The following is a 21388-nucleotide window of genomic DNA, read 5'->3' as shown; positions in this document are numbered from 1 at the left end:
TTTTTTTTTTGGTTTTTCTCCGGTACCGGGAACCGAACTCACGACCTTGCACTTGCCAGGCAGGTGCTTTGCCACTGAGCTAAATCCCCAGCCCCTTTGAGGTATATAGTTGTGAAAACTTGATTTAGGGATTGGGGTGTAGGTCAGCAGCTTGGCCTAGTCTAGCATGCATGAAGCCCTGGGTGCCATCCCCAGCACTGCAAAAAGAAACTTGCTTTTCATTTCCTGCTAAAGATTACTATAGACTTCCACCCTGACTAAATACATATAACTATCTATGCTCTGTCTCAAAAGCCCACTCAGTGGAAGTGTAGAAATAAAAAACCCGTTAGAAAATGGAATAGTGAACAATGGAGAGGACACGAACAAAGAATGGTAGACAAAGCAGGTGGGAGCCAGCCTCGTGGGCGTGGGGAACTGGCCACCGCCTGAGGGAACAGGCTGTGCCGTCGTCCCAGGGGGAGGTGCAGGGAGGGCTGGAAGCGGGAAGACGGGTGGAAGTGTGTGCTAGAGGTCACCCTCAGCCCACAGTGCCAGGTGGCTCCCCGATCCAGCAGAAGGCAGTGGGCTTCCTGTGGGAAGCGTCCAGTTGGGCTGGCCAGGCCTGGCTCCACCCTTGGACAGGGAAGCCATGAGGGCAGTGCCAAGGGCAGGAGGTGGCACTCTAGAGAGGACAGGAAGCATCACCTGAAAGCTTGCACACTGGCGGACAGCATGGCAGCTGGGATGACACCCAGCCCCCGGGCAGGGCCGTGAAGACTTCTCTCTGAGGAAAGTGATGCTGCGAGAAAAAGGGTCCTCAATACAGACAGAGAGGGGCCTGTGGGGCAGCCGGCCTCTCTGTTGCTTCACAGTGAGGCTGCTTGCGTGTCACATTGGCTGTGCAGTGGCAGGTTTGCTGTCTCGCTCTTAAACTTGACCCGAGGGCAAAGGACTGTCCCGTGTGGACCAAGATGGGGACCTCGATAAAAGACAGTGACCCAGACAGACAGACAGACAGACAGACCAAAGGAACCCAGCAATCTTTTTTTTTTTTTTTTGGTACCAGAAATCGAACTCGTGACCTCAGGCTTGCCAGGCAAGCACTTACACCACTGAGCTATATCCCCGGCCCAAAAATATTATTTCTTTGAATTTTTAATTGTTGGGAATTTGGAAACTTTTTTTTTTTTTTGGTACCAGGAATCGAACTCAGGACCTTGCGCTTGCCAGGCAGGCACTTGTGCAGCTGAGCTATATCACCAGCTCCCAGCAATCGTAAATGCAACTTCAGAAAAAAAGGAACGAACCAAGCATGGTGACCCGAGCCTGCAATTCTAGTACTTAGTAGGCTGGGGCAGGAGGATCATAAGTTGAGTGCTACCTAGGTAATTTAGCAAGATCCTGTCTCAAAAAATCCAACATGCACCTTGGGAGCTCAAGGAAAAAGAAAAAAAAAGAAATGAAATGAAGGAGAGAAATTATTCAGGAAAAGCTTCTAGAGCCAAAGACATTTCTGTGTTGAGAGGAGTTTTTGAGTCAGACCTTGCACAGTGAGCATAGGACCGTACTTTAGGGACTCATGAATTCCAGGCATGGTGGTGCAGGCCTAGAGTCCCAGCTACTCTGGAAGCTGAGGCAGGAAAATCCCTTGAGCTCAGGAGTTCAGAACCAGCTTGAGGAACATGTGAAGATCAGAGAGAACAATGGGATGGGACTGCTCAAAAGCAGTCCTGGAAGCTGCAAGACAACGGATCAATGTTTCCAAATTTCCGCAGGAGATTAATCCCCAGCCCAAAATTCTGTAATCATTATTTAAGAAAAATGGTACGTTAAAGATATTATTTAGACATGACTTTTCCAAAACTTCTCCTCCCTTCCTGCCCCTTTTTCAGTAGCTACTGGAGTATATTAATCCCTACTGTATCTGGGGCTAAACCAGGAAGGAACTTGGGTTTTTTGTTGTTGGGGTTTTTTCTTGGTGGTGGTACTGGGGATTGAACTCAGAACCTTGTGCATGGTGGGCAAGCATTTTACCACTGAGCTACATTCCCAGCATGAAAGGTAGCCCAGGACCCTTTAGGAGAGCTATGAAGTTTTGTTTTGTTTTGTTTTTGGTACTGGGAATCAAACTCAGGACTTTGTGCTTCCCAGGCAGGTGCTGTACCACTGAGCTATATTCCCAGCCTAAGAAGGAAGAGTGAATGCGTCTCTCATCCTGACTGGCCCCGCTGTCACAAGACTTTCTGTGTCTCAGCTCTGATCTTACCTTGAGTCTTGGGGTTGGGAGGGAAACAACAACCACATTGTGTTTGTCTGTTTTTTACTACTGTAATGAAATACCTGAGGGGAGCTGCTTATAAAGAAAAGAGGTCTCTTTTAGCTCACAGTTTGTGAGTGAAAGAGGGAGAGATCCTATCATAAAATTGGAAGCCAGACCAAGGAAGAGGACCTGGGCTTTTATAACAACTCACATGCCCAGGACTCATTCCAGGGCAAGTGTTCCCTTCTCAGGGCACCATGCCCAGGAGCCTAAGGACTCCCAAGAGGCCTTGCCCCTCAGCATCCCCACTGGGGGACCAAGATTCTGTCACATTGCTGGGGACAAACCACATTTAAACCATGGCCAACACCAGCCCCACCCAGGGAAATTTTTTTGGTTTTTCTCTGGTACCGGGAACAGAACTCATGACCTTGCGCTTGCCAGGCAGGCGCTTTGCTGCTGAGCTAAATCCCCAGCCCTTTTTTTTTTTTTTTTGGTTTGGTTTTTCTCTGGTACCGGGAACTGAACTCACGACCTTGCGCTTGCCAGGCAGGCGCTTTGCCACTGAGCTAAATCCCCAGCCCCCACCCAGGGAAATGAAAAGGACCCACTTCTGAGCTGCCGGTAGCCAAGACCTGAGACCTGGGTTGTATGGGTGAGATGTAACAGTGTTGTATTGGACAGGGGATAGAGGAATACAGAATGTGCTGTACTTGTGGCTATAGTGGAGACAGCCGTGTGGGCTCAGGGTTGAGTTCTGGGCATGGATGTCAGGGGTACAAACTGGCACCCAGGGCTTAGTTGCAGTAATATGTTTTCCCATCAGATATGATTCTGCATTGCGCTGTCCCTGTAGTGTATGGCGGTTGTATTTCTTTTGTTGTTAGACTTCTGTGTTTCCTGGAGTTGACAATTGCCTTATCATTTTATTTGCTTTGTGTTTTTCGTTTGTTTTTGTGGTGCTAGGAATTAAAATACCGACTTTTTAAACATGCAAATCACTATTTCATCTTCAAAGTTTCCAACGAAGCTATGAAACTTCTTACAATACAGCAAATATGTCAGATAATCTGTGGGTTCCTTCCCTGCTTAACTGGTGAGTCTGTTTGTTGTTGTTGTTGTTTTGTTTTTTGGATATTGGGCATTGGACGCAGGGTCTCCAGCATGCTAAGCACACACTCTGTCACTGAGCTACACCTTCAGGCCTGAGTCAGCTGCTTTATTTGCACCTGAACACTGAGTGAGTGAGAGACTGGGACAGGGAATTTCCCATAATGATAGTGAGAAGAAGACCCAGGAGAGACCCAGCAGCAGCCCGTCCACAGAGCATTGGCCCAATTTGAAGCAAAAAGGTTGAGAATCCTAAGAACACTATCTAAGAGAACAATGCAGTTTATGGAATATCTGGCATCTTTTCTGTATTGTGAGGAGTTGTATAGTTCTGTTGAAGAGTTTGGGTAGAGTTAGTGACTTGTACGTAGAAAAGCAAAATTAAAAATTAGGTGACTGTAAGCTATAGGAGAAACAAAAAGTTGAACAAAAGAAATAAAAGCATTGTACACTCCATGGCTTAGCTTTGAAAATATTTATATAGTCATAACATAAGCACTGAAGATGCTTATGTTATTTTAATTTCACAAAATTACCACATCACTTACAAATTATCTTACATTCAGAAAAAGAGGAGAGCATTGTGTGTGTTTTATGTACAGGACAGCATGAGTTCATTTTTTAAAAATAAGTTCAGAGTTGAAAATCAAGTTTATTCTGTGGCTGGGCATGGTGGTACACACCTGCAATCCCAGCACTCTGGGAGGCTGAGGCAGGAAGGTTGCGAGGTCAAGCCTATTCCAGGCCTCATTGGTTTCCGTTGCCCCCTTCCTCTCTTTTCTAATGGGCAGGTTTATCCTGTTCCATCATGTGTCGGCAGCGTTTAACTCTCTTGTGATTTTTACATGGGCTCAAGGGGAGTTTGCCTTGAGTCTCAGAGGACACTTTGGACTTGGACTTTTCAGCAGTGCTGGAACTGATAGGGCTTTGGGAACTCCCAGCGATGGACCTACGGCATTTGCGTAAGGGGATGAGCATGAGTCTTCTAGGGGCCAGGGGAGGAATGCTTGCTATGGTTTATCTCTGGATTTCCCTCAAGAAATCAGGTGAGAGCTGACTTGCAATCAGGAGATGGGGTCCGGTGGGAAGAGCTGGTCACCAGGGTGCGGGCTGGAAGGGTTCATCTCCCTCTCCTGCTCCTCCTCGAGCTCTCTGTGCTTCCTCTCCACCATACTGTGAGCTCCTCTCCTCCGCTGGGCCCTCTCCTGCGCCAGCCCACGCTGCAGCCGCCTTAGTGTGCAGGTGTTGGGTGTTGTGTCTCACCAAGAAGGTGACTAAGGCAGTTTACTCAGTCATTTCCTTATTTATTTATTTTTTTGTTTTTGAGGCAGGGTCTCACTGTGTAGTTCAGGCTGGCCTTGAGCTCACTTTGTAGCCCAGGCTGGTCTCAAACTCACAACAGTCCTCCTGCCTCAGCCTCCCGAGTGCTGGGATTACAGGCGCGTGCCACCACGCCCGGCTCTTCCTTATTTTTGGTATCACTTGCACAAACAATATGTAATGAGTATCTTAGACCCGTCTCAAAATAAAAAATATAAAAAGGGCCGGGGAAGTAGCTCAATGTCAAGGCCTAGGTCCAGTTCTCAGTACCAAAAAAATAAAAATCAGGGCAACTCAGTTCCGTGCCTGACACCCTCCCTGGTCTCTTGACGTGGCTGTAACAATACTTGGCCTCCTCGCCGTGGCTCCAGGACGCTGAGGCTCCAGACTCCTCCGTTCCCCGTCACCCACCTGTCACCCGGAGATCTGTCGCCTGATCTGCATCCCCAAGGCTTTCAAGACTCTGGGCTTTCGTGGCCCAGCACAGGATGGCGGTTTTTGGAAGAAGGCTCCTTGCGGGTGAGCGGTCTGCCAGGAAGCGGCCCCAAGGAGAAAGCACCTGTGGCCTCGGACCCAGCAGATGAGCCTGTTTCATCCTCTGTGGGAGCTGGCTAGGCAGCAAAGCACTTGGTTAGACAGATGTCTTTTTTTTTGTTTTTAACAGTACCAGGGATGGAACCCAGGGCCTTCGTACTGAGCTACATCCCCAGCCCTTTTATTATTTTTTATTTTGAGGCAATGTCTTGCTGAGTCACTAAGTTGCCCAGGCTAGGCTTGATCTGAGATCCTCCTGCCTGAGCCTCCCAGAGTGCTGGACTGGATTACAGGTGTGTGCCACCACAGCCAATATAAAAGAACTTTTGAGGCTGAAAATGAGGCGTGGTTGTGGTTCTTAGCACACCAAGTTACCCACTGTGGTCATCATCCACTTACCCTGCAAGGAACCTTGTCCCTTGTTGAGGTGGCCGCTGGTTTGCACCCTCCTTGCCTGGGCTAAGGCTAGAAAATTGGACGGTGTGTGCGAGCACCTTCTAGGAGTTTCTGTGACAGAGGCACCTTCTCTCGGGTGAGTTGGTCATAACATTCAGCTCTGAGATCCAGATGTGGCACAGATGTTGGCCATTCAGAGCACGAGCGTCTGTCCTCTAGCAGGTGTGCGGTGATGGCTCCAGGGGTCCTTTTGAGTCCTGCTCTAGGGCCCGGGTGGCCACCTCACAGAGCAGCCTCTGGAGGAGCAGCGTGACTGGCCCAGGTTCCCTCAGCGAGGACGGTGTTTGTCGCTTGGAGAGGCAGGACCCAAACTCCCCTCTTGCCGCCTGTGCCATGCAGAGCGTGCCTGGGCACGGGGGGATGCGTGTGCGTGCCTCGTCCCCAGGGCACTGACGGGCGTGAACACTCGTGTGTGTGACTGAGACCCAAGCGTGTGGCTCCGCTGCGGCACGGCTGTGCCTTGGGCCCCGTGTCTGGGACTGGGGGTTGGAGGAGTCGAGGTGTCTTGCTGCGCCCCTGCATCGGCTGTCGTCAGTGGCCCTGCCGTGGTAGGCTGTCCCTTGTCCCCGCCTCACGACACCGTGGCATTGTGCTGTGACGCGCACGGTGCACCTTCCCGTCTCCTGCTCAAACGCATTCTCGGGTTCCCGGCGGGTCGTGTGGACCCCCGTACACGCGTCCTCCGGCCTATCTGAGCCCGCATCTTCGTTGGGTGCGGATTTGGGGTGGACTTGTGGGTCCCAGGGCCGCTGTGTCCCCTTGGTTGATGACATCAAACTTTTCCAAAGTGGCTGCGCCGCTCAGCTCCCGTGGGCTGGGTCTCTCCCTGGATTTGCTGCTGGCACCCTGGGGGGTGACGGCTCTGGCTTCACCCTGGGGAGAGCGTCCCCCTTGCAAAGAGCCGGAAGGGACCGCTGCGTCCTGCTGCCCTGTCCCATCTCTGGCATTGGTTGGTGTCCTCTGCGTGCTGCCGGAGTCTGTTAGGAATGAGGTTTTTCTAAGAAAGTGTTTCACTGCACCCCCAGCAGGGTGAATCTAGCTGAAGACTTCATTTCGGAGGTGCTGGGGCTCAGAGTGAGGGTCTTTCTCAGAACCCAGGCCTTGGTCAGGGTCCCTAGGAGTTGGTGCCCGGCTGATTGGGCGACCAAGTGACTTCCCAAGCTCAGCGGGTGAGTGCTCAGCCTGGTGTGTGGATTCTCCAGGATTCCTGGCTGCACCCCAAGTTTCAAATCAGAAAGGAAGGCTTTGGCCTGGCCACTCTCAGAAAGAGGAACCCAGGGAGGTTATGCTTTCATAATCAGAGGAAGTGGCCACCAGCAGCAGTGGCCTGGGAAGACAGGCGACGTGTGGTCCTGCGTCCGTGACCGCCGAGGACGAGGAGTGGGCAAAGCGGGCACCGGCAGCCACAGAGCAGCCCCTAAACGGAGGTGTCCTTGCAGCCGCGTCCAGAGTCCTGTAGGAGAGCGGGACCTTATGGGAGGGAGGGACGTTGGTCTTGTTTTTCGCGGTTTTTTTTTGCATGCTGGGGACCGAACCTGGCCTCGTGAGTCCTAAACCCGACTGCTGGACTCCGCCTCCAGCTCCATAATAGGAAAGACTGATAAATTAGACGCCAAGGTTAAAAACTCTGACTTGTCAAAAAGGCACCAAATAGAGCAAAAAGGTGACTCAGTCTAGGAGATGTCTCCGGCTCATTTCATCCACACGGGGTGGATAAGCCAAGAGGGGAAGGCAAAGAGGGTCTATAAACTGACGTGAAAACAACAACCCCCTGGGAAAAGGGCCAACGTTAGAAGCAGACTCTGTGTGAAAGATAAATGTTTTGTGGGTCATCAGGAAAATGCCCATCAAAATAACATGACACCGTTTCCGAGCCAGGTATGGTGGCGCACACCTGTAATCTCGGTGCTGGGGAGGCTGAGGCAGGAAGATCCCCGTGTGTTCGAGGCCAGCCCAGGTTACCTACAGAGTTCAAGGCCAGCCTGTACTACATTGTGAGGCCCTGTTTTTTGGGGGGAAAGTAATTTTTCTATATCGATGACGTGTTTATAGGGTCATCTTTTGGGATATTTTGGGTTACATAAAAATATATTATAAAACTTCACTTTCCCGTGTCTTTTCCCTCTTTTCAATGTGGCTGCGGCAACCTTGACATTAAGCACTGGGCTCGGGCGAGGTTTATCTCATCCTGGCTTTTACAGCGACTTCACCACAAGCGTGTACACTGTAGCGTTACCTGTAACACCCGGGAAAGTAGAAACAACCCTTCGGGTTCATCAACAGAAGTCGGGGGAGAGAACCGGTGCTTCCTTGCCCCAGGCTTAGTGTTTGGAAGGGGAATTGAGCGTGCAGAGCAGCTGGTGGAGGCTGCGCTGTGGTAGAAGGTTAATTTTAAACCACACCAGGACATCAGGGATTCCTGGTGGGTACATGTTTGTGTGCTGAAAGTATGAAACTATGCGTGGAAACTGTAAACAAGCGGATTCCAGGTGGGGGTGACCTGGGTGGGGGTGCTGGCGGGAGGAGGGAGAGGTGCCCTGGATCCATGGGGTACACAGGGACCTTCAATCATGTGTGTAATGTTTTGTTATTCGCTGGGGGCAGGGGAGGATGACTTGGGGATTTGGTATGATTGAGACATTTCAACCAGTTGGCCAGAGCCAGTTTGAAGCCGTTTGGTTTCTGGTGAGAAAGTTTCAGAGGATAAACCAGGTGTGGTGGTACATGCCTTGGGGAGCCTGAGGCAGGAGGATGGGCAAGTTCAAGCCCAGCCCAGACAGTTGAGCAATTTAGTGAGACCCTGTCTCAAAATTCAAAAAGAAATAAAAAGGGCTGGGGATGTAGCCCAGTGTGAAGGTCCTGGGTTAAATCCCCAGTACCTCAGATGATGGTGGTGGTGATGGTGGTGATGATGTTATGGAGGCTGCAGGCTTTCGTCTCTCTGAGGTCCTGGGGTGTCTGTCCAGCCACGTGCCTTCCCCCTTCTGTGCCCCAGCTGTGCCAGATGTGCTGGGTCCTGCGGGGAAATGACCTAGCCTGGGCTTCTTGGAGCCTGGCCCGTACGGTTGTGTTTGCCCGGCTGTGCAGGCAGCGTTCCCCGACCCCGCCAGGAGAAGTGGCCCGACAGTGGCCTGGCGGGTGGGAGAGCCCGGGGGGCTGGGGCTCAGTCCCGATAGCTGTAGCCCTCCCGCAATCCCTCAGGGCACTCGGCACTCATTCTGCCCCCTCGCCGCCCGCAGGACAGCCGGCCTCCGCCTCCGCTTAGTGAGCGGCGCCATGGCCCCCGGCGTCGACTGCCCCATGGAGTGCTGGACCAAGGAGGAGAACCAGAGCGTGGTGGTGGACTTCCTGCTGCCCACAGGGGTCTACCTCAACTTCCCTGTGTCGCGCAACGCCAACCTCAGCACCATCAAGCAGGTACGGCACCGACCCCAAACCCAGGTTCAGACCTGGGTGCAGGAAGACGGACAGATGGACAGACAGGCTGATCATTTCTTAGACTCAGGATCCTCCAATCAAGAATGGTCAAAAACTTTCGGTCAGCTCCACTTATCACTGAGAATCCAGCTTCCCTCTTTAGCGGTAGAGGTTTCCCTGTGCTAGATTACTGGATCACTAGGTTACTAGATCTACTTGATTGCTGAATCACTAGATTACTGGATCACTAGATTACCAGATCACTAGATTACCAGATTACTGCATCAAGTAGTCACTAGATTACTGGATCACTAGATTACCGGATTACTGGATCAAGTAGGTCACTAGATTACTGGATCACTGGATTACTGGCAGCTGACCCCCAGGGCTGCTCCCATGGGGGCTCTCATCTGCCTCTCAATTGGGCCTCGCTTTGGAAACCACACCCATGCATAGCTACCTAGGCGACTCCCAGGCCTTTGCAGAAACGTCTCCACTCCCGTGCCCATCACTCCAGGAAAGAGTTTCTGGTCCATGGTACAATTTGCAGGATGTATTACTGGGTCAGAGCATGGAACATCTGGGTGGTATTTGGTAGCGGTTGTGACGTTCAAAGGGCCTGTGGCACTTACATAGTGTGGGGTCTCATAGAGCCTGCCTTGGGCTGCCACTGGGTGTGGCCTTAGCTCACAGCTGTAAAAGCTGTCATCGGGAGCAGAAAAGAAGTGGTAAAACCAGTGCACCATCCTTGAGGGGTTTTTAGGCGCCCCTTCCTGGGAGATTTCTTTAAAAATTGAGTTTCTCAGCCAGGCACGATGGTGTATTCCTGTTATTCCAGCACTTTGGAAGCTGAGGCAGGATTGGACGTTTGAGTCCAGACTATCTGACTTAAGGAGAGCCTGTCTCAAAATAAAAAAGGGGGCTGGAAACAGCTCTGCACAGGGCCTGGGTGTAACCCTCAGTACCAACAGCACCAGCAATGATGTTTCTAGCCGGTAGTCGGGGTGCACATCTCTCAATCCCAGCACTAGGGAGGCTGAGGCAGGAGGATCGCCACAAGTTCAAGGCCAGACTGAGCTATGTGGTAAGTTCAAAGCCAGCCTGGAATACATAGTGAGACTCTGTCTCAAAAAAACCCCCACACCAGTCCCTGCAGTCTCAGCTCATGCCTCGACCTGATTTCAGTTTCTTCATTTGTTGATTTACACAAGGGACCAGATGATAGTAAGTAGCTCAGGGCTGGCCGCTCTGCTGCCCGCTGCAGTGATTCGGCGCTGGGCCTGCTCACGCCAGCCGAGGACCCGGTGAAGGCAGCCTGGATAATATGCACGTGAAGGCCTTGGTGTGTGCCAGGAAAACCGTGTTTTGCAGCCAGGCATGGTGGGGCGCACCTGTAATCCCAGCAACCTGGTAGGCTGAGGCAGGAGGATTGAAGTGTGAGCCCAGCCAGGCAATTTAGCAATTTAGCAGGACTCTGCCGCCAAATAAAAAAATAAAAATAAAAGATGGGCTGAGGCTGTTGCTCAGTGCAGAAGCCCTGGGTTCAATCCCCTGTACCTCAAAAGCAAAAGAAAACAAGAACAAAAACGGCAGTTTGCCAAATCCTGCTCTAGAATAATGAGTTTCTCCTGGTTGTTTTGCTGGGATGCAGAGGTCTGTGTGTAGCACGAATCTTGAGGTCTTCCTCCTCCGTCCCCGTCCCCGTCCCCCTGCGTGCTGTCACAGCCCTGCCTCATCGTCACGTGGACTGAGCGTCACCAGCCACCCCCGAGGTGGCAGCACCCGGCACCTTTCTTGTCTTCCCTGTGACCCGGGGAGCATCATGCTGTTTTGTTTTGTTTTTTGTCTTTTCTTAATTTATTTTTTTATTTTTTTATTTTTTTTATTTTTATTTTTATTTTTTCAGTACCAGGAATCGAACTCACGACCTTGTGCTTGCCAGGCAGGCGCTGTGCCACTGAGCTAAATCCCTAACCCCTTTTTTTGTCTTTTTTTTTTTGAGGCAGGGTCTCACTATGCAGTTCAGGCTGGCCTTGAGCTCACTTTGTAGCCCAGGCTGGTCTCGAACTCACAATGATCCTCCTGCCTCAGCCTCCCAAGTGCTAGGATTACAGGCGTGTACCACCACACCCAGCTCTGCTTCTCTTTTTGAACTCAGACCTTCCCACTGAGTTACATCCCTAACCCTTTTTATTTTTTCAAGACAGGGTCTTGCTAAGTCCCTAAGTTGCCCAGGCTGAGCTCAAGCTTGTGATCTCCTGCCTCAGCCTCCCGAGTGCTGGGATTACAGGTGTTCACCACCACGCCTGGCTAAGCACCTTGTTCTAAAGCCAAGTGTCCTCTTGCTTCTGCAGCCACAGGCCCTGGGCACACCTGGGGGCTGTGCTGGTGGCCTTTGTCCAGCACTGTCCACAGAGATATTTTCGGTGCCTCGTTGGCATATTAAACCTTTCTTTTTTTAAAACTTCTCTTTTCCTTTCTCTCCCTCTCCTTCTCCCTCTCCTTCTCTCTCTTTCTCTTTCCTGTCTCTTTCTGTCTGACACAGGGTCTCACTATGTAGCCCAGGCTGGCCTCAAACTCAGGGCAATCCTCCTGCCTCAGCATCCCCAGTTCTAGGATTACAGGCATACACCACCACGGCCAATGGGCATGCTAAACTTCTGTGAATTAGTTTCCAACATTTATAAATCAAGGTCATGAGCCCCGATTGCCGACGATCACTGAAGAGCATGCTTGCTGTCTCCCGCGTGGCCTGAGGAGGTCCATGCGACCTGTGGGGGAGGACAGGGGATGCAGCCCGGGTGTCAGCTCGTCCCGGGACCCTTACAGAGGGCAGGGACGGGAGGCCTGGGGGTCACACGGTCAGTCCCAGGGTCTCCTGGGGTGCTTGGATGGTAGCCCGTGGGACCCCGGGCCGGCGAGGCTGAGCGTGTTGTCCCCACAGGTGCTGTGGCACCGCGCGCAGTACGAGCCGCTGTTCCACATGCTCAGCGACCCCGAGGCCTACGTGTTCACCTGTGTCAACCAGACGGCCGAGCAGCAGGAGCTGGAGGACGAGCAGCGGCGGCTGTGTGACGTCCAGCCCTTCCTGCCCGTGCTGCGCGTGGTGGCCCGGGAGGGCGACCGCGTCAAGAAGCTCATCAACTCCCAGATCAGCCTCCTCATCGGCAAAGGTAGCTGTGCGGGCGCCGGGTCCCCGGGGGAGGCCCTGCACGCACGCTGACCCCGCCGCCCCCGCCCCAGGCCTGCACGACTTCGACTCCCTGCGTGACCCGGAGGTGAACGACTTCCGCGCCAAGATGCGCCAGTTCTGCGAGGAGGCGGCCGTGCGGCGCCAGCAGCTGGGCTGGGAGGCCTGGCTGCAGTACAGCTTCCCCCTGCAGCTCGAGCCCTCGGCCAGGAGCGGGGGACCCGGCGCCCCGCTGATCCCCAACCGTGCCCTGCTGGTCAATGTCAAGTTCGAGGGCAGCGAGGTGAGCCCGCAGGGCCTGCTTCCCAGGGACCCCGGCCCAGCTGCCGCGTCCGGGCTGCAGGGCCCACGAGGGGCCTCCCCTCCCCAGCAGGCCCCCCGAATCTGCCTTCCTCTCCAAAGCCTCAGATGCGACGGGCCGGTCGGTGTCCGTGCCCGAGAGGGGCCCGGCCGAATGTCCCACCAGGAGATGACCAAACGGCACTGCCCACTATCCGTTCCCGGAACCATGCTTCCTGGGTGCCTTCACCCACCACTGCTCTAGACAGACCCTGCCTTCCTGGGGCTCCCCAGTCACACTTCAGAAACCCCGCCCCAATGCCCAGAAGCCTGCCGGCCCGGGCGGCAGAGGGCTAACCCTCCCTCCGCCCCCCAGGAGAGCTTCACCTTCCAGGTGTCCACCAAGGACATGCCTCTGGCACTGATGGCCTGCGCCCTGCGCAAAAAGGCCACGGTCTTCCGGCAGCCGCTGGTGGAGCAGCCGGAGGACTACGCGCTGCAGGTGAACGGCAGACATGAGTACCTGTACGGCAGCTACCCGCTCTGCCAGTTCCAGGTGAGGCCCGGGCAGCCCTCCCCGAGTGCGGAGGTGGGCGGGGCAGCATCAGCCAGGCCGGCGGCCCGTGGCCCAATGCTGGGAGCGGGGCCGCCCGCAGGCAGCTCACCCTGCTCCCCGCCGCCCCAGTACATCTGCAGCTGCCTGCACAACGGGCTGACCCCGCACCTCACCATGGTGCACTCCTCCTCCATCCTGGCCATGCGGGACGAGCAGGGCGACCCGGCCCCCCAGGTCCAGAAGCCACGCCCCAAACCACCCCCCATCCCCTCGAAGAAGGTGAGTGGCTGTGGCCCTTCCCTCATCGCGCCCCTCCATCCAGAGCCTGCTGGAGTGGCCGGGGTCTGGGCCCTTGAGAGTCGGGGCTTCACCGGAGCCGGGGGAGCTGGGGTGACTGGCAGCGGTGTGGGGGCCCCCGCCTCTGCACTGCTCCCACGGAGGTGTCTGGGGAGCGGGCCCTGGGCGCCTGCGGGGCAGATTTCCTGGTAAAGGCTGCTGTCAGGGACGGGTGTCTGTGCCTCGCCACAGCCCTGCGAGCCCCTCGCCCGCCGACGGGCCGCGGCCCCCTCCAGGGATGTGAGCTGTGCCTCCCCGCCCCTCCCCCAGCCCTCCTCCATGTCCCTGTGGGCGCTGGAGCAGCCGTTCTGCATCGAGCTCATCCAGGGCAGCAAGGTGAACGCAGACGAGCGCATGAAGGTAGGGGCCTGCCCGGCCTGGGCGAGGGAAGGAGCTGTGTTTTTTGCACAAACAGGGTGGCTGCGGCCTGGAGGGCGGCGGAGGAAGGAGAGTGGGAGGGTGTCACACGAAAGCCACCTGACCACATTACCCAGCATCCTCGCCGGCGTGGCTCTGGGCGCTGCAAAACAGGAAGAGGGGAGGGAGAAGCCACCCAGGGAGGCTGATTCGTGGAAATGGGGCCGAGCCGCTTCTGGGTATTTGACTTTGGCGGGGGCGGGAGTCGGGCCCAGCCAGGCACAAGGAGGCATGGTCTGGGGAGAGGTCCCAGCTGAGCCGGTGCTCCCCCGGGTGCTGGAAGGGCTTCATGCCCTGTCCCCGGTCCCTGCAGCTTTCAAGAACACACAGTGGGAGCTTGCACCTCGCTGTTGCTCTTCAGAGAGCTTCACTCGCCGTCCCCTGCGCCTCAGAACCACCTGTCCCGTGTCAGCTTCACTGTGGGATGCAGCCCCTGGAAACAAACCCAGATCTCCTGCCAGGATCCCCCACCTTTTTTAGGGGGTACTGGGAATTGAACCTAGGGCTTTAACCCTGAGCAACACCCTCCCACTTTTTTGTTTCTTTTGTATTGGTTTGGTTTTTTGGGAGTAGCGTAGGCTGGTCTTGAACTCACGGCAATCCTCCTGCCTCAGCCTCCTGAGTGCTGGGATGTCAGGTGTACTTTTATTTTTTTATTTTGAAACAGGGTCTTGCTAAGTTGTAGTAGTGCTGGGATTCTAGGCGTGCGCCACCATGCGTGGCCCTGGGTCCCTTTGGATGGGGGAGTTTTGCAAGCTGAGTGGGACTGAGTCCACTGAAGGGATTCGTGGCAGAGCTGGAGGGAATGCTGGGGTTGAGGCCGCAGGGGAAACCCTTCCTGTCACCCACACAGGGCTGGCTCGTAGGTTGGAACCAGAAGGGCCCCTGGAATTACCCAGCCCCGAGAGGGAAACTGAGGCCAGAGTTGGGGGAGGGGTGTGTCTGAGCTCACACAACGGGGCTGGAGACTTCGATGCCCATGCCAGCCTCAGGGCTGCCCCTGCCCCACGGCCACGTGTCCACCCAGGCCACGGCCCGCCTCCACTGGCCCCTGCTGCACGCGGGAAGTGGGCTCTGGCCTGAGTGGGAAGAGGATGTTTGGGAGACCCCTGAAGGTGGGTGCCTCGGCTCCCCTCACCTGTGTCCGGCGCCCCCGTCCCCAGCTGGTGGTGCAGGCCGGGCTCTTCCACGGCCACGAGATGCTGTGCAAGACGGTGTCCAGCTCGGAGGTGAGCGTGTGCTCCGAGCCCGTGTGGAAGCAGCGGCTGGAGTTCGACATCAGCGTCTGTGACCTGCCCCGCATGGCCCGCCTCTGCTTCGCGCTCTACGCTGTGGTGGAGAAGGCCAAGAAGGCCCGCTCCACCAAGAAGAAGTCCAAGAAGGCGGTGCGTAGGGTGCGGGAGGCCCCCTCCCCAGCCGCGCTGCAGATGGACCGGGCTGGCGTGGCCGCCCTGACCCGCTGCTGTGCCCGCAGGACTGCCCGATCGCCTGGGCCAACATCATGCTGTTCGACTACCGGGACCAGCTCAAGACGGGGGAGCGCTGCCTGTACATGTGGCCTTCGGTCCCTGGTGGGCCCAGGCTCGGGAGGGACTGTGAGCGGGTGGGGTCCCAGAGGCAGTGGCCTCTCCCATACAACCCCGTGTGTCCCCGCGTGCAGACGAGAAAGGTGAGCTGCTGAACCCCGCGGGGACCGTGCGTGGCAACCCTAACACAGAGAGCGCCGCGGCCCTGGTCATCTGTCTGCCGGAGGTGGCCGCCCACCCGGTGTACTACCCTGCCCTGGACAAGGTCGGCGGCGGGAGGGGCCCTGCTTCTGGGGCTCTTGGGGGTGCGGGCTGCGAGGGGGTGGTGCTGCCGTCCTATGCGCTTGGCTGTAGGGGGGACGCTGCTCAGCACCCTGCAGTGCCCGGTGCGGGCCCCACCCCCACAGCGCGCGGCCGCAGGGCCAAGGCGCCAGGGCTGGCGGGCGGGGGCGCTGAGAGTGGGGCAACTTCTCGCAGATCCTGGAGCTGGGGCGGCACGGGGAGCAGCGCGGGCACATCACCGAGGAGGAGGTGAGCGGGGGCCCTGGGCGGATGGCGGAGCCGGCCGAGCCGGGTCCTCACGCTGCCCGCGCCCCTCAGCAGCTGCAGCTGCGGGAGATCCTGGAGCGGCGGGGCTCCGGGGAGCTCTACGAGCACGAGAAGGACCTGGTGTGGAAGATGCGACACGAGGTCCAGGAGCACTTCCCTGAGGCGCTGGCCCGCCTGCTGCTGGTCACCAAGTGGCACAAGCATGAGGACGTGGCCCAGGTGTGTGCCCGGGGGTGCCAGGGCCGGAGCTGGGGGCCCACGGGGGCGCCGCCGGCCGCCCCTGACCACCACGCACCCGCAGATGCTCTACCTGCTGTGCTCCTGGCCCGAGCTGCCCGTCCTGAGCGCGCTGGAGCTGCTGGACTTCAGCTTCCCCGACTGTCACGTGGGCTCCTTCGCCATCAAGTCCCTGCGGAAGCTGACGTGAGTCCCCGTGCGCCTGGAGGTGGGCTCCCGGGCCGAGCAGTCGGGCCGCGCCCCCGCGCGGTGGCCTCGCTCCGGGCCCCAGCCGGCCTCCCTTCCTGCAGGGACGACGAGCTCTTCCAGTACCTGCTGCAGCTGGTCCAGGTGCTCAAGTACGAGTCCTACCTGGACTGCGAGCTGACCAAGTTCTTGCTGGACCGGGCTCTGGCCAACCGCAAGATCGGCCATTTCCTCTTCTGGCACCTCCGGTAGCTGGTCCGCCCTGGCCCTAAGGGAAGCGGGGGACTCTGGCCTGCTGGCCTCACATTCCCAGCAGGGCGGGCATCCTGGCCACCCCAGATCCTCCCTCTGAGGGCCGGGAGGGGCTCTGCAGCCCGGCCTGGCGAGGCTCACCTCCGTGTCCCTCCCGCAGCTCCGAGATGCACGTGCCATCGGTGGCCCTGCGCTTCGGCCTCATCATGGAGGCCTACTGCAGGGGCAGCACCCACCACATGAAGGTGCTGATGAAGCAGGTGCGGCTGGCACCAACCGCCTCCCCCAGATTCAATTCCCGGCAGGGCCAGCCCCGCCCACTGCTGTGCTCCGTCTCTCCCCGCCAGGGGGAAGCACTGAGCAAGCTGAAGGCTCTGAACGACTTCGTGAAGGTGAGCTCCCAGAAGACCACCAAGCCCCAGACCAAGGAGCTGATGCACCTGTGCATGCGGCAGGAGACGTACCTGGAGGCGCTGTCCCACCTGCAGTCCCCGCTGGACCCCAGCACCCTGCTGGAGGAAGTGTGGTGAGCCCCACGCCCTCCCTCCCGCGCCCCGCGCCCCGGCCGTGCCTGCGGAGGCCGAGGTACCGCTGCTGACCGCCGCGCTCTGTCCGGCCGCAGCGTGGAGCAGTGCACCTTCATGGACTCCAAGATGAAGCCGCTGTGGATCATGTACAGCAGCGAGGAGGCGGGCAGCACGGGCAGCGTGGGCATCATCTTCAAGAATGGGGACGGTGAGCCAGGCTCGGCAGCACTGGGACGGGGTGAGGGATCCTAGGGACCTGGCGCAGCAGGACCCACTGGGAACCGTGCGCTTCCTTCCGGCCGCTGCAGACCTCCGCCAGGACATGCTGACCCTGCAGATGATCCAGCTCATGGATGTGCTGTGGAAGCAGGAGGGCCTGGACCTCAGGTGGGCACCCCGCCACCTGTCTGTGCCTGTGCCAGCCTCAGAGCCCGCGCCGTCATTGCCCCAGCAGCTGGGAGCCCGGGCCAGGGGGAGGGAGGGAAGACCGCTCGTTCCCACATTTCCTGATGGCCCCATCCGGGAAAGCAGCGGGTGCGCGCTGCATCGGGGAGCCCTCGGCCCCCCACCATCCCCGGGCACTTTTCTGGGTGCCTCAAGCTCCTGGGGGTCCAGCAGCCCCAGGGACAGCCCTTGACCCTGGCATGTTCCTGCCCCTCGCCCACTTGCCTAGGATGACCCCCTATGGCTGCCTCCCCACCGGGGACCGCACGGGCCTCATCGAGGTGGTGCTGCACTCGGACACCATCGCCAACATCCAGCTGAACAAGAGCAACATGGCAGCCACGGCCGCCTTCAACAAGGACGCCCTGCTCAACTGGCTCAAGTCCAAGAACCCCGGGTAGGGCTCCTGCCCGAGAGGCGTGACGCGGGGGCTGGCCCCTTAGAGTCAAGGCTGAGGGGACAGTCAGGGATGGTCTCCCTGATCAGCCGAAGTCACCCCGTGGGATGGGGTAGGTCTCCCGTGGAGCTGTTCATGCTCCTCAAGCTCAGGGCTTTTTAAAACCACCACCCCCGTCACTGGCTGCACCGGGCGTCTCTGCTGGCCTTGGCACTGGCTGTGCAGCTGCTGCCGTCCGGGCCTTTGTCTGAGATGGCCCGTCTCGTGCTGGGGCCTTGGTAGCGGCTGTCCCCACGAGGCCACACCTCGGTCAGCGGGTCAGGCTGGGGCCGGGGTGGTGCTGAGCGACCCAGGACCTTCGAGGTGCCCTCGGCCTCAGCTCGGGAGCAGCGTCCTTCATGGTCCCGGCCAGGGCAACAGTCCAGCTTGAGGAAGAAGCTGCTGCACAGCGACGTGGCTTTCAATCCCCCCAACGCCGCAGGGACGCCCTGGACCGAGCCATCGAGGAGTTCACCCTGTCCTGTGCGGGCTACTGCGTGGCCACCTACGTGCTGGGCATCGGCGACCGGCACAGCGACAACATCATGATCCGCGAGAGCGGGCAGGTAGAGGCGTGCGGGCGGCCGGCCCCGGCCCCGGGCACACAGCTTCCCAAGCGTCCGCCTGCCCTGGGGCTTGCCCTCTCCCCAGGGACTGACACCGTCTCAGGCTCTGCCCTTCCTCCCCTCAGCTGTTCCACATTGATTTCGGCCACTTCCTGGGAAACTTCAAGACCAAGTTTGGAATCAACCGTGAGCGGGTCCCGTTCATCCTCACCTACGATTTCGTCCACGTGATTCAGCAGGGGAAGACCAATAACAGCGAGAAGTTTGAGCGGTGAGGCTGGGCGGCGGCCGGGCGGGGACAGAGCCTCCCAGCTCCTGCGGCCGCGGCCGAGGAGGTTCATGGGAGGCGGGAACGCGGGGCTGCCTGGACGCCGTTACAGGGACGCCGCCTTGGGCTGGAGACCCCGGGCCTCACCCGCCTGGCCTCCTCTCCCGCAGGTTCCGGGGCTACTGCGAACGAGCCTACACCATCCTGCGGCGCCACGGCCTCCTCTTCCTCCACCTCTTTGCACTGATGCGGGCGGCGGGCCTGCCCGAGCTCAGCTGCTCCAAAGATATCCAGTACCTCAAGGTGCGCAGGGCGGCCGAGCCAGGCGGGAGGTCCCAGTGGTATGGGGACCTCCGGGGCACCCACCAGCCTCATGCCCCCCGGGAGCCCAGTGTGGGGAGTGGTGGGAAACGGCCAGAGCATCTGAGCTCCCCGGGTTTAAGCCTGCTTGGAGCAGGGGAGCAGGTGCTGAGTGACCCTTTGTCATCCCATGGGTCCCCGCAGGTCCTCACGGCCACAGCCCTTCCCGTGTTGTCTCTGAGACTGCTGGGGGCTGCTGTGCCCCCTGGCCCTCCTCCCCGTCGGGGCAGGGCCGCCTGGCACCTGCACAGGCACCTGGACCTGCAGTGGGCCAGGGGACCTGGCTGAGTTTGGGATCAGAGGAACGCACTTTCTTAAGGGAGCTGTGGGGCCTCAGCTAACTCCCTGCACACCGGCAGGGGACAAGAAGGGGCCACACGATGGGGTGGGGTGGGGCCCCAAGTGGTGAGGTTGCTGTGTGACCCTGTCCCAGGACTCCCTGGCGCTGGGGAAAACGGAGGAAGAGGCGCTGAAGCACTTCCGGGTGAAGTTCAACGAGGCCCTCAGGGAGAGCTGGAAGACCAAGGTGAACTGGCTGGCGCACAACGTGTCCAAAGATAACAGGCAGTAGCGGCTGCGTCCAGCCACAGCTGGTCTCCTGGCGCTCGGCCTGAGAGGCAAACCGTGGTCCTGGGGACCAGGCGCCCTCAGGCCTCTTCAACCGGCCTAAGAGCCTGAACTGCACCTCTCGGGAAGGAACCACACAATTGCCTTTTGTTTACACTGGTTATTTATTTGCCGCCGAAATGTTTAAGGAGCAAAACAGCCATAAATGGACATGACCCTATGTGGGAAAGGGGCGCGGAGCCAGGCTCCGGGCTCCCAGCTAGCGGTCACCTCAAGTCTTCCGGCTGCAGGGCTGGCCCAGCGGACTCTCCCGGGGCGGGGCATCTTCTCCCTGGGCTTCTGCTTGCCTGGGGCTTGGTGCCTAGCTGTCACCTGGTAGCTCCTTTCGAGACAGGACTGGGCTCGCCTGCCGCTCTGGGTGGCCCACCCGCCTCTCCTCCACTGAGTCCTGGGCTGCTCCCGAGGAAGCCAGGTACCCTCTACACTCAGGGACACTTGCTTGTCACTGCTGACGTGACTCTCGGTACGAGGAGGCCCTTACCTCTTTCACTTTCGGGTAAGAAAATAGCCAGACCACTTCATGAACCTGTAGGGCTGGGAACAAGCACCCGGTCCCCACCAAGACCACACAGCTTGGTCCTCAGGCCGTGCTAAGATGGAGCTGATAAGGTTATCCTGGTCGCCACCCCAGGGAAAGGGACGGGTGGCATCCTCGGTGCAGTGATGTGTGAGCCCCCTCCTGGCCGTGTGGAATGAAGGGGCAGGACCTGACCTCACCCAGAGTGCTCCCTGCTGGAAGGTTGCCGAGTCCCAGGAGTGCCCAGGAGCAGCAAGGCAGCACCTTCCCCACAGCCTTACTTGGGAATGGTCTGGGCATAGCCTTAGGCCTCCCAGGCAGCAGGGTGGGCAGTGCAGGCCCGGGCCCTCCCAGCCTTCTGAGACCACTGCAGCTGGAGGCCCAGGAGCCCGTGCTTCTGGAAGCCCACGCAGCCAGGGACAGAGCTCAGCGGCAGGGCATGTGCTTCTCAGCATGCGTGAGGCCCTGGGCTCCACCCTCCACACTGCAACCAAAAAAGCCAAACAGCAGACCTCCCGTGGCCACCCTGACCTGGCTGCTCATGGCCGAGCCCCCAGCAGCCTCCCAAGGCTCAGCAGCCCAGGTGCCTGGCTTCAAGGGCCAGTGCCCAGGTCTCCATCTTGAGCAATTGATGCCACCATGGAGCCCCGGCCTGGTCTGCAAGATGGGTGACCCCGCTCTGGCTGCCTGCGGGGGGGAAGCCGTGTGTACATGTGTATGTCGTGTTATTTATTGAAACCAGTCTGGGTGCTCCCCGGCATGGGCCACAGGTTCTGCACACCCTCGGCAACTTGCGGTTTGGGTGTACAGTCTGTGCCTGGCAAGAAGAAATAGTTTCTATTTTTTTTAAGTCATTTCATGTTTCTGTCTGGGGAAGGCAAGTTCAGTACCACTGACGTGGGCTAAATCTGTGTAACCTTGATGCGAGAAGTGAAGGAAGGAGGAAAGAAATAAAAGCCTTTTTATGTTCCTATGTTCTTGGCTCAAAAAGAAGCACGCAGGGTTAATGCCAAAGAGGAAACAGACCCCACTCTGA

General features: G+C 57.9%; 1 protein-coding gene across 5 annotated transcripts in view; it reads left to right on the top strand.

Moving 5' to 3' along the window:
* The window catches only part of Pik3cd (phosphatidylinositol-4,5-bisphosphate 3-kinase, catalytic subunit delta), a 23641-nt gene extending 2316 nt beyond the window's left edge, over window positions 1-21325 (top strand). The window contains exons 2-23 of one of the 5 annotated variants that reach the window (XM_005404031.2): window positions 8902-9079; window positions 12024-12252; window positions 12323-12552; window positions 12925-13104; window positions 13234-13383; window positions 13711-13800; window positions 15021-15242; window positions 15332-15428; window positions 15518-15648; window positions 15861-15914; window positions 15987-16151; window positions 16234-16355; window positions 16460-16603; window positions 16768-16867; window positions 16955-17133; window positions 17230-17342; window positions 17443-17521; window positions 17808-17975; window positions 18457-18580; window positions 18706-18851; window positions 19019-19151; window positions 19642-21325. In XM_005404031.2, the coding sequence (XP_005404088.1) occupies window positions 8939-9079; window positions 12024-12252; window positions 12323-12552; window positions 12925-13104; window positions 13234-13383; window positions 13711-13800; window positions 15021-15242; window positions 15332-15428; window positions 15518-15648; window positions 15861-15914; window positions 15987-16151; window positions 16234-16355; window positions 16460-16603; window positions 16768-16867; window positions 16955-17133; window positions 17230-17342; window positions 17443-17521; window positions 17808-17975; window positions 18457-18580; window positions 18706-18851; window positions 19019-19151; window positions 19642-19779 (3135 nt within the window). In that variant the 5' untranslated portion in view covers window positions 8902-8938 and the 3' untranslated portion in view covers window positions 19780-21325. Of the gene's footprint in view, window positions 1-8901; window positions 9080-12023; window positions 12253-12322; window positions 12553-12924; window positions 13105-13233; window positions 13384-13710; window positions 13801-15020; window positions 15243-15331; window positions 15429-15517; window positions 15649-15860; window positions 15915-15983; window positions 16152-16233; window positions 16356-16459; window positions 16604-16767; window positions 16868-16954; window positions 17134-17229; window positions 17343-17442; window positions 17522-17807; window positions 17976-18387; window positions 18581-18705; window positions 18852-19018; window positions 19152-19641 lie in introns of all 5 variants that reach the window. The other 4 variants (XM_013504162.1, XM_013504163.1, XM_013504164.1 and 1 more) reach the window with 4 other exon arrangements.
* Window positions 21326-21388: the final 63 nt, after the last annotated feature.

This window comes from Chinchilla lanigera, unplaced genomic scaffold (genome assembly GCF_000276665.1).
Source record: "Chinchilla lanigera isolate Chin_1 unplaced genomic scaffold, ChiLan1.0 scaffold00085, whole genome shotgun sequence".
In the NCBI taxonomy this organism is placed as follows: domain Eukaryota; kingdom Metazoa; phylum Chordata; class Mammalia; order Rodentia; family Chinchillidae; genus Chinchilla; species Chinchilla lanigera.
Note: the sequence above shows the minus strand (reverse complement) of the source record. Positions and strands in the feature narration are given on the sequence as shown.